Raw genomic sequence first — 12850 nt, forward strand, 5'->3', positions numbered from 1 at the left:
ACAGGAGTCTATATACCATTCTCAGACCTTTTCTAGTTGCACTCTCCTAATTGTTTGATTTTACATTCTCTTTCCCCACATTCTCCTTTGAGCGTGATGTGTTATGTGTGCCCTTTCATATTTTTTAATTAAATTTCATACACATTAATTTCTTTTAAGAAACATTTGATAGTGCTGTGAAGATCATTAAGCCAGTTGGTGACATAGCTGTGTCAATATGGGCTCTCCCTCCTACCCTGACTCTTGACCACCACTGATTTGTTTACTTGTAGTTGGAGTATTTAGACCATGTATTCTAATAAATGTGGTTATTGATATGACTGAATTTAAATAGATCACCTTTGCTTTTTTTTTTTTTTTGCTCTTGTTTGTTTTCCTCAGATTCTGTCTTCATTGGGATTAACTGAATACTTTCTTACGATGCCTTTTTATCTATTTCATAAGTTTATTAACTACAACTCTTTTTTATTATTTCAGTGATGGGTTTATCTTTTATGTGTATACCTCTAACTTATCGTAATCAGCCTTCAAATGATATTATATCACCTCACATATAGTAAAAGAACTTACATTAGTATACTTCCATTCCTCTATTTCTGGCCCTCAAGCTGTCGTTATTATAACTATCTAATTATCTAATAATAACATACATATATTATAAACTTATACATGTGTTATAAATGCTGTACATTGTTTTTGTTATTCTTCTGGGGGTTTTCAATTAAATAATCAATTATTTTTTAAAGAGATTTAAATAATAAGGAAAAATTGCATATAATTCCCCATGTATCTACCATTTCCAGTGCTCTTTATTTCTTTAATGTCCTGGTCTGCTAATTTTTATATCTGTGTTATTTTTTTCTCCTCATTATTTGCTGTGTTCTGTAGCTTTTTTGCATGCCTGACCATTTTTTACTGGGTGTCAAAAATTGTGAATTTTACCTTGTTGGGTTCTGATTACTTTTATATTCTTAGAAATATTCTTGACGTTTGTTGAAAGATGCAACTTTAAGTTACTTTAAAAAAAAAAACAATCTGATCTTTTTTTTCTTTGCTTTTAATTCTGTTAGGCTAGGCCAGAGCCATTTTTAGTCTAGAGCAAATTATTCTCCACTATGGAGGCAAGATTCTTTTGAGTACTGTGCCTGGTACCCCTATGAATTATGAAGTTTCAAAGTCATGCTGGTTGGAACAAGCATTATTTCCTGCACTATATGAGTGTTCAGTGTGATACCCTCTATCCCTTCAGGTACCTCTTTCTCCAGGTCTTCATGGTTTCCACATTCTCCTACCATCAGTTCTCCACTGAATACTTGGAAGGGATCCTCTAAAGATCACCTCAGTTCTCTCTCTGCATTTTTCTCCTCTCTAGCACTCTTCACTGTGAACACTTACTGTCTTGGTCTCCCCAGACTCTTAGCCCCACCTCCTTAACTCAGCAAGTCAATCAAGCTCCACCTGCATTCCTACTCTGCACTCTGTACCCTGAAAACTCTCTCAAAGAAATAAGCTTGGGCATTTGTAGTACTCACCTTCCATGTTTGAAGGGATCATTGTGCTTTATTTCCCAATAATATTGTGTTTTGAAAAACATTTTTCCCCTTATTTTTCAAGTTATTTTCCTGGTTTTGGGTGAGAGGGTAAATCTTGTCCTTTATACCCTATGTTGAAGTCAGAAGTCTGTCTTTTGTTTTATACAATTGACTCTTACTTTTTTGAGGCATTGCTTTGGTATTCTCCTTTTCTAATATACTCATTTTTTATTTTTTCTAAAATTCAGAAATCACCTGTTTTGAAATCATGCAGTATTAACTATTAGAGAGTAGAGTTTATAAATATTATCTAAATGAAGTATATATTATAGAATTGAAAATAACTCTTTTGATATGCATGTTTGGTTTTTTGTTTTTGTTTTTCTTTTGTTTTTTTCACTTTTGGCTGTCCCACAGCATGTGGCATTCCATGGCCAGGGATCAAATCCAAGCTGCAGCTGTGGCAATGCCGGATCCTTAATACACTGAGCCAGGCTGGGGATCAAACCCACGTCCCAGTGCTCCCAAGACGCCACTGATCCCTTTGCACCACAGCAGGAACTTCTGCATGTTCAGTTTTATAAGATCACTATTAAGGATCAGTAACTATCATCATTACCTGCATTTCAATACAGGAAGTTTAAATAGTTCTACTTTGTTCATGTGTAAAATTTACAAAAGTATACGAAAAGAGTAGGCCAAAGGAAAAGCCTACCCTTAGTGCTGGTGTAAGGTACAAGAAAAGAAAACTTGCAGAGTATAAGAAGCAGTCAAAGCAAAGGGCATTAGTCACATTAAGAGAAAAACATCTCATAGAGATGCAGCAGGATTTGTGGACTTAAAGCATTCAGAGGACCTGAGTTTGTGTTTAAGGATTGCTATCTATCTGCTATGTGGACTGATACCCATTACTTTCTAAGCCTTAGTTTCCCTCTTTCTTAGAGGGAGATAAGCATACTTTCTGAATCAGCTCATGGGACTATGTAAGCAAAACCAAATAGAGAAATATTAGTTATAGAACCTTCAAACTCTAACATTCCTTAAAATATAAGATATTTTCAAAAGTAAGAGCTTTTTACCATCAGTAGTTAATAATCTTTTATATATATATAACAGATTAATATATATAAATTCCATTGTCTTAAGGAGTGAAAAGGGGGAAAAAAGCAGTAAAAACCATTCAAACTATTATTTTTGTAGCTATTTACTAAAGTATTAATCATTTTTATTTTGATCATTTTATAACCTCTTAAATCTCAAAAGCATGATAAGATGGCCTGTATGAAAAAAAATAGAATCTAAGGGTTCAGAGAGACAATGAATACTCTTCAGTAATAAGAATATTACATAGTTATATACACAAAATAGGTGAGTCTCCAAAAACATAATATTTAACAAAAATGCCCAGACATAGAAGGGTATATACATTGTATTCAATTTATATAAAAGAAAAAAAAACTAAATTAAATTATGCTAAGCTGTTAGAAGTCAGAATAGTGGTTACCATTGGTGTGGGTGAGTGATAACAGTGATTGTAAGAGAGCTTTAAGAGGGTTTCAGGGTACTGATAATGATCTGTTTCTTAATCTGGGTACTATGCCTCTGGATGTATTTGGTTTATGAAAGCACATTGACCTGTACACTTATGTGTACTTTTCCATATGTAGATAATACTTGTTAAGAAATTAAAAACATATTATTGAAATATATATATAATCTTGAATCTTTACCCAATTAGTTTAGCAATATCCCCATATCAGAAATGAAAAAAATAAATAAATAATAAATTTAAGTTACTTTTAGTTACTAATAGCCAGGCAGCTGTTAGGTGGCTCAGATTAAATGGTCTTTAGTTTCCTTTCCAGTACTAAGATACTATGACTTTATAAATCCACCAATTTGGAATCTAACTTCCTGCCTTTCTTTTTATTTTAATTTCTACTGGTCTTCCTAATTGATTAAAGTTTTCAAACTTCTATATTCAAAGAAAAGATTCTTTATTTTTAAATAATATACAGGAAGTTTTCTTGAATAGTCAGAGTTTATTATTTCTACTGATTTTTAATTTATTTCCTATGCTAATTATTTTATAGGCAAGCAAAGGTCGGACTACAATTGTGATAGCTCACCGGCTTTCCACTATTCGAAGTGCAGATATGATTGTGACCTTAAAAGATGGGATGGTGGTGGAAAAAGGAACACATGCTGAGCTAATGGCAAAACAGGGTCCTTATTATTCACTTGCAATATCTCAGGTAATGTTTACATGACATAATGTTATTTATACAAGATTTTTTTTCAACTTTTAAGAGGTCATGCCATGCTAGAAAAAAAAAAAAGTGCCGAATTATAATCATAGGTTTTACAAGGCAACCAAAGTTTACTTATAGTTCCTCAATGAAGAAATTTGTGTCTAATGTCATCAGCATTGTGCTATATAAATGATAAAATTTAAAGAATTGGTACATAGCATCTAATGTATGCCAGGCACAGTACCAGTAGACTTCAATGCTGATATGTGGCAGATCCAGAGCTATAACTCTATATCCTTTGATCTTTTGGTAGAACACAAAGGAATACAACACATGATCCCTACCTAAAAACTTAGCTATGGAGGCAAAATATACAATCATGCATGCAGATATTACAAGTTATAGAAATAAGCAAGATTGAGGGGGATGTGGAAAACTAGATTACTCATGGAAGGATTCATTAAGAAGTCTTGAAGATGAGAGGTAGGAGGTGGAAAAGGAGGAGAAGTCTAGGTAGTATAGGAGTAAGAAAGGGTAGTATAGGGGTAAGAAGAAGCTTGGTTTTCAGCTAAACAGAACAGAGACCAGCCTTCCAAGAGTAACAGTGAATACTGGGGGAATAATGGAAAGAATTGGATAATGCAGGTCAGATCATAGAAGGATTAGGACTTCCTGTGTAGTAGGCACCCAGTACCGTGCCTGGCACACAGTGGGCACTCAAAAAATCTGCTGAATGGAAGGATGCGCACATATATACATACCATGTACATACCATGTTCTCACAGATAGGCCAGAAAGTCATGTTAGGCAGTCAAGAGGAGACATGATAATGCTTGAGGCAAACTGGCAAATTTCTCTTTTGGCTGACCCAAATTTCTGCATGCCGTGTGGTCTACCCTACTGAGTTTAACATAGTTTTTCCATTAGGATATATTAACATAAGTGGTAGTGATTAGGCTCTAGCTGTCTTCTTCATTCTCTCTTCTTTTGGTGTGGAAGACAGCCTTCTTTCTAAGGGATCTCTACAGACAATTAATTTCAACCCTTTTTCGTTTATTTTACTTCTTCAACTTTCTGATTATATTTTTTGTCAACATTATTATTTCACAAATTAGGAAATTTAGAAAATTATGACCCTCCATCTCTTCATCAAACTTTCAAACTCCAGCTTTCTCCACAATGCTAGAATGAAGAATTTTTAACCATCCTATAAAGCAATGATAGCTAAAGAGAAAAGTTTGAAAATGCAATCATATATTTATTTGAAAACTGCTTGATTCCAATTTATTTCATAGTAGGCCATATTTTCCTTTAAAAATAAAATTTATGTGTTATTTGCCAGTTGAATTTGCATGAGTTTCATTCCATGGTAGACTTAACAATTTATAGTTATTAAGTTCAATTTTTTTATTTTTTTTTAATTTTTTGCTTCTTTGGGCCATATCCACAGCATATGGAGGTTCCCAGGCTAGGGGTGGAATGGGAGCTACAGCTGCTGGCCTATACCACAACCACAACACGGGATCCGAGCTGCATCTGTGATCTACACCACAGTTCATGGCAATGCTTGATCCCCTGACCCACTAAGAGCCTGCATCCTCATGGATCGTAGCTGGGTTTGTTAACCACTGAGCCATGAAGGGAACTAACCAAAGTTCATTATTTTTAAACTGATAATTGTAACAATGAAAGGAATTTCCTTTAGTCAAAGTAACCCTTACTTTGAGACTTTTAAAAACCACTACACTCAGATCTTTCTTTGAAGTAACACTTTATTTTTCATTATAACTAAACTAAAATTCCATTTTTAGGTGTTAGTTTCACAATATAAGGAAAATTAAAATGGAGTGTTTGTGATATAAAAGTATAAAAATTTAAAACACCTTACTCAAAATGGATTTGTACTGATTACCTAAAATAATGTTCATCTGTTATAACATGACAATTTTAAAGATTAATACTCAGTGAACAACTCTAATATTCTGGGAACTGTATGGTAACATACATGATATCTGCATAAACAGTAACATATTTCTGAAACTCTAAATGCACTTATTTGTTACTATTGCCTGTGGTATCCAAATGAATCAATTTATGACTTCATGATTTTCATAAGTGTTAATTTTAAAGTTAATGCTGCTAAGAAAATCAATCGCAAAAAGCAGCATAGCAAAATGGTTAAGGTTACAAGCTCTGGAGATACTGCAAGTTGAAATCTTTCTCTGCCCCTTAGTAGTTTTAGGATTTTGGATAAGTGGTTTAAATATTCTGTGCCTCAGTTTTCTAATCTCTAACATGGGAAAAATAATAGTAATGTATTAATGAATTACAGTGAGTGTTAAATGAGTTCATGTAAAGTACTTAGAATTATTTTGACATGATAAATTTTATTATATTACTAGTCCTAACATTAGCAATTGTTATCCAATCAAACTTTTCAAGAAAGTTCAAACCATGGTTATTGCTGTAACCATGTACAAATTAATACTGTAATTATATATTTAGAACATATATAATTATTTACAGACATAGTGAGTATTTCAGTTTCCTTCAGTGAGTTTCCACATGAAAATGAAAAGTTTCCCATCCTGGCTCAGCAGTAACAAACCCAACTAGTATCCATGAAGACACAGGTTCAGTCTCTGGCTTGCTTAGTGGGTTAAGGCTCCGGCATTGCTGTGAGCTATAGCATAAGTTGCAGGCGTGGCAGCTACAGCTACAGCTGTAGGCCAGCAGCTACAGCTCCGACTGGACCCCTAGCCTGGAAACTTTCATATGCTGTGGGCTCGGCCTTAAAAAAAAAGTTAAAAAAAAAAAAGAAATATAGGAGTTCCCGTCGTGGCGCAGTGGTTAACGAATCCGACTAGGAACCATGAGGTTGCGGGTTCGGTCCCTGCCCTTGCTCAGTGGGTTAACGATCCGGCGTTGCCGTGAGCTGTGGTGTAGGTTGCAGACGCGGCTCGGATCCCGCGTTGCTGTGGCTCTGGCGTAGGCCGGTGGCTACAGCTCCGATTTGCCCCCTAGCCTGAGAACCTCCATATGCCGCGGGAGCGGCCCAAGAAATAGCTAAAAAGACAAAAAAAAAAAAAAAAAAGAAAAAGAAATATAAACATATAGAAGGGAGTTCCCATCATGGCTCAGCGGTTAACAAACCCGACTAGCATCCATGAGCACACGGGTTCAATCCCTAGCCTTGCTCAGTGGGTCAAGGATCACGCTGTGAGCTGTAGTGTAGGTCACAGACGCAGCTTGGATCTTGTGTTGCTGTGACTCTTGGACCCCTAGCCTGGGAACCTCCATATGCTGCAGGTGTGGCCCTGAAAAAAGACAAAAAGACAAAAAAATAAAAATAAAAGATGGAAATATATACATACCAAAACTTCTTGTCATTGTTATTTTGTCTAGCAGCCTTCTCAGGAAAAGGAATTGTCTTTGACCTGTTAAACCACCTTTTTAGAAAAATTTATAAGAAATCAAATTTTTTATTTGAAATTCACCACAAGGTAAATAGTTATTGGGGAAAAAAAAAGTGCCAAATAAAAAATTTCTTTCTTTGGAGGTGCTATCGTGAGGCAGCAGAAACGAATCCCACTAGGAACCATGAGGTTTCGGTTTGATCCCTGGTCTCACTCAGTAGGTTAAGGATCTGGCTTGGATCTGGCAGTTGCTGTTGCTGTGGTGTAGGCCAGCAGGTGTAGCTCCATTTGGACCCTTAGCCTGGGAACCTCCATATGCCGTGGGTACAGCCTTAAAATGACAAAAGACAAAAAAAAAGAAAAAAAAACAGTCTTTCTTGTCAGAGAAATTTATAGAAAAAAGAAAGTGATCACATAAAGAAAGGAATGTCTGATTAAAGATGTTATGATAGTATAAGGCTAGTTTAAATTCATGGTACTTTGAAATAACTGATTAATAGTTCTTAATCTTACTAAAGAATCGAAGTGTCTCTGGGAAGCCTTCTGTATACATACCCTCCTTTGCACCTAAATTTACCTAAGTCTTTCCAGGTCTGGGCCACCATCATCCTAGTTGGGCTCTTCGTTTCTGTTTTGACACTTCCTCCCATCTCTTCATAACGAAATCACAAATTTACTCACACCGCATTCAGATGAGCAGAGAATATGTACCTCCTTTATTTCACTAAAACTATCTCATTTATTGGAGTAGCTCAAGAAACAAAAACTACACTTAGAGCAGTCTGGTGTAGAACTTCATAATTTAAAGTTTCTTAAGGTTATCTTGATGTCTTTGGAATTTCGTATTCTTCTGGAACTGGCCCCACCAGTTTTGCCTTTTGATCAGTTTGGAATGGGCAGCAGCAGCAGGCCTGGAAAGTTTTGTCTCCTGAGATCTATGTGAGGCCTAGGACAAGCCTCACATTTAAGTGCCCAGCTACATGTTATAAATTTATAAGCTCCAAAAAAGGCTAAGGAGAAAGGGTCAGAAATAGTGTTTATGAATCATCTCTCTCACAAAGTTCCTTTTACTAACGTCTATCCTTGCTAGTGGAATAATTGGGGTTAAGATATGGTTTTCTCTAGTTCATTATATAGGTCTTTAGGAGAAACAAGGCACAATAAGCTATTGTCACTAACTAGTATGAAGTAGTCTTATTAGCTTTCTATCATGTCTAAAAACTTCAGCAAGAATTGCTCAAGAATAATATGACTTTCAGTAACAGGTGGTATAGTTTTAGAGGGATGCTTATTAAAGTTGCTTTGAATTTTTAAGGCATTATTCTAGTTTTAACATATATATTCTTCATTTAAGGATATTAAAAAAGCTGATGAACAGATGGAATCAATGGCATATTCTACTGAAAAAAATACCAGCTCAACTCCTCTGTGCTCTATGAATAGCATCAAGCCAGATACTGACAAGTCTGAGGACTCCATCCAGTATAAGAAGGTAATGGTTCAACCATCAATAAGTTCTGCCGACATGTTCACCAATGAATTTTGACACCATTCCTTATAATATTTAGAATGTATTTATTATGAAATGTTATTAAAGCACTTAGTTTACCAAACATAAGTCTTTCCCAAACTTCGCTCTAACATCGCTGTGACACATAAGAAAGAGGCCCTCAGGAGTTCCCGTCGTGGCACAGTGGTTAACGAATCCGACTAGGAACCATGAGGTTGCGGGTTCGGTCCCTGCCCTTGCTCAGTGGGTTAACGATCCGGCGTTGCCGTGAGCTGTGGTGTAGGTTGCAGACGCGGCTCGGATCCCGCGTTGCTGTGGCTCTGGCGTAGGCCGGCAGCTACAGCTCCGATTGGACCCCTAGCCTGGGAACCTCCATATGCCACACGGGAGTGGCCCTAGAAATAGCAAAAAGACAAAAAAAAAAAAAAAGGAAAGAGGCCCTCAAATAAGATTGCATTTATGCCGGAGTTCATTGTTGGGGCAAGAAATCTCGTGAGAATCCTTTCCTATGTGCCAAACCATAATAGCTCAGGAAGTGTGGTACAGAAACCACCATTGATGTTCAAGATCAATTTGAGTCATATAAGGACTCAGATCTACTCAGTGGATGCAGATCAGCGCTAGCATGTACAGGATCCAGTCTTCCAATCCCAGGGTACAACTCTTTTTTTTTTTTTTTTTGTCTTTTTGCTATTTCTTGGGCCGCTCCCACGGCATATGGAGGTTCCCAGGCTAGGGGTCCAATTGAAGCTGTAGCCGCCGGCCTACGCCACAGCCACAGCAACACGGGATCCGAGCCGCGTCTGCAACCTACACCACAGCTCACAGCAACGCCAGATCCTTAACCCACTGAGCAAGGGCAGGGACTGAACCCGCAACCTCATGGTTCCTAGTCGGATTCGTTAACCACTGTGCCACGATGGGAACTCCCCAGGGTACAACTCTAATAGCTTTGTCCATTTGGGCAAGAGTACCTGTTCCCATGCTTGCTTCTCCTCTCCTACCCCCAGGCTCTTCTGCAGTCCAGATCACCATGCTTTAACCGTCTTTATACCTCATACTCCTCAGTACTACTTCTCTTCAGTCTCCACTCTAGTCTAATATCTCTATTCCATTCCCTTCTCTTAACATGCCCAGTGCCTACTCTGGCCCTCGACCTCCACTCTAAACATTTTCCTTAGCCCTCCTTCATAAAACATCATTCCATCTCACCTCAGCCCATGCCTCTTGAAGCCTCTGAATTCCCTAATCCCAACCCTCTCCTCAACTCCAGTCAGCATCACTCAGCCTCCTTTTGCTGCTTCTCAGTTGTAAACTCACATACCTTGAAATCACCCACCCAGACGCTGAATATTAGCTTCTGTCTTCCTAACCCGCAGCTTCCATATCACCCCACTTCTATCTTTGGTCTACTGTTTTCTCCTAAGATGGAATTCTCTTCTCCTTGAGTCTGACAGATACTTGAGGTTGAACCACCCCATAGCTATTGCCACCATCTCTCTTCTTGGTCTCATCTGCCAATTATCTCCCTGAAGCTCTGGAATTATCTGCCTGTAGCCCTGGGAGTATCTGCCCCAAACTCCCTCCTCTGCCCTTCTCTGGCACTGTCTGTCTACAACTTTTAATCCTTGATGCAATGATTTCTCTTTAGGTACATGATCATACATGGCATTCACACTTAAATTTTTCCCTATCAATTTTCTTTTAAAAGTTTTGCTTACATAAACTACAAAGAAAAAAAATCAAGTAAATAATAATGCATATGATTTGCCATATGGCTGAATGCCTGTAAGAATACCGTACAAGAGTTTGTACTGTATGAGAATTTGTGAAACACTGTGCAAGAGTTTAAAAAAATGCTATGTTAAAACATCTCTTTAGAGCTCCTGGACCTTCCACTGTAATTGCTACAAATAGAATAAAAACATACCTGGAAGTCTGAAAACTCACTAGATCTATAAAGAAGATTTTTCAAAAACCTAATAAAGATTAAAATTGCAAGATTAAAAAACAACTGTCATACTTCTAGAGAAAATGATAGTATAAATTTATGCTACAATACAACTGCTCCGCTCCATACACATGGGAATGTTAGATAAAACCTAAAAAGAGAAAAACTGGTAAGACATTCCTAGGCTCCAAAAACAAGATAAATATCTCTACCAACCAGAAATAGAACAAACTGCAGGGGTGAGCTGGACGTACTCTTAAAATGAAGCTGAAACATGGCTATCTGGTGCCTATAGCTATAGCATGTACAAAAGCTGAGAGCCTGGAAGGATAGTCTTACAACCAAAAACTGAAACAAGCCAAGCCTCAGCTCCATGACCATCTTTGAAAAGGATTCTTTCAGACTGTGGTAATGAAGTGAAAAGTGAACAAAGAAATGAAAGAACTATAAAAAAAAATAATGAGGGATTACCCATCGTGGCTCAGTAGTAACAAACCCGCCTAGAATCCATGAGGATGTGGGTTCAATCCCTGGCCTTGCTCAGTGGGTTAAGAAGCTGGCATTGCAGTGAACTGTGGTGTAGGTTGCAGACGCGGCTTGGATCCTGCATTTCTATGGCTCTGGCATAGGCCAGCGGCTATGGCTTCGATTCAACCCCTAGCCTGGGAACCTCCATATGCCGCAGGAGCAGCGCAAAAAATGGCAAAAAGACAAAAAAAAAAAGAAGAAGTTCATCCTATAGGAGCCTTCCCAGTAAGCCCACCTGAAAGAGCAGGAAGAAAAATCCCCTCCTAAAGTGTCTGTCCAGTACCCTCTACTGACAGAGCTTGACATTTTACCAACTGGTAAAGGAGAAATTTCTATCAGACTGAAGGGTGAATTTGGACCTGAGGAGCAATAAACCAATAACCGGGACAGAGCTGGTATTATTTTAAATAGAGGAAATAGCAAATATAAGGGCCCAGAATTGGGAGACACAGTAACTAAGGAAGAGAGAAGTAGGCAGGGAGGTATATGAGAAGCTCAAGGACCAGATCATGTGGTGCCTTGTAGGCCATAGTAATAGTTTTGGATTCTCTTCTTACTCTTAACAGAAAGCCTTTGGTGATTTTTAACCAGTGCTTCATGACTGACAAGGAATTAACCTGAATTAAATCCCATCTATCCTTGATATAAATTAGTGTACTTTAATTATGAATTCAAACAACAAACAACACTAATATTACCAGGGTCTATAATGTCACCAATGAAAATCCCAGAAATATATATGTCACATTGTAGTTATCAGAGATATCTTAGAATATCTTTGTAGTCATCTCTATTAGATCTTATTATTTAATGTGCTAATGATGAAGCACATAATTATATCACAGCTTTGGATTTTTTGATAAACATTTTGAATATTATATTTCAATATAATTGGCTTTCTTTGAGACCTAAGTTTTATTTAGTACATTGTTATCAATTCTTCTGAGAAGGAGTTCATAGATTTCACAAATTTTCCAAAGGGGTCCATGATACAAAACAGATTAACAACTGTTGCATGAGAGGATCTTACTCAGAAGAGTGCATGAACTGATTTACTTAATGTGGCTGCGAGAATGGTGTTTGGGAGCCAGAGTGAGAGTGGGAAGAGCAGGCAGAAAAGAGATGATAGTGGATAAAGAAATGGACCGATGGGCCTGACTAAAGCAGTCTAAGGAGAAATAAAGAATAGATGGAGAAGCAATTAGGACAGAAGATTGAGACTGAGGATACTACAAAATTTAAATTCAGGTAGAGAACAGTAGCCAGTACTGGAGCCTAAAGAATGGCTAGAAAATAAAATGAAAGCAAGGAGTGTTTGGTATCATAGAAGTCAACTAGAGAAATATTACCAAAAGAGGAAGAAATCATTTATGTCAGTTTCTTTGGAAACCAGATGAAATCAGAGATTTCTACTTATAGCCAAGAAAGATTAACAGGAGTGAGACTTGCCTTCCTGCTTGACACACCTAAGAAACTAGACAAAGTATGTGAAACAGTTTTCTAACTTTGGACATCAGGCATAAGAAGACAGTAATCCCTGAAGAAGGGGAAACAAATTAGATGAATCTTATCATTGACCCAGGTTACTATCAAGTTATAAGCCTCAGAGCTGGAAGGAAAAACTAGGCAGAGCCCAGGAGACCAAAGTAGTCAGTCTTCAG

General features: G+C 37.4%; 1 protein-coding gene across 1 annotated transcript in view; it reads left to right on the plus strand.

Moving 5' to 3' along the window:
* The window catches only part of ABCB5 (ATP binding cassette subfamily B member 5), a 120108-nt gene that overhangs the window by 52841 nt on the left and 54417 nt on the right, over nucleotides 1-12850 (plus strand). Inside the window, exons 15-16 of the mRNA XM_047754395.1 lie at nucleotides 3626-3787; nucleotides 8555-8692. Coding sequence (XP_047610351.1) covers nucleotides 3626-3787; nucleotides 8555-8692 — 300 coding nt within the window. The remainder of the gene's footprint in view (nucleotides 1-3625; nucleotides 3788-8554; nucleotides 8693-12850) is intronic.

The sequence above is a fragment of the Phacochoerus africanus genome, chromosome 11 (assembly GCF_016906955.1).
Source record: "Phacochoerus africanus isolate WHEZ1 chromosome 11, ROS_Pafr_v1, whole genome shotgun sequence".
In the NCBI taxonomy this organism is placed as follows: Eukaryota; Metazoa; Chordata; class Mammalia; order Artiodactyla; family Suidae; genus Phacochoerus; species Phacochoerus africanus.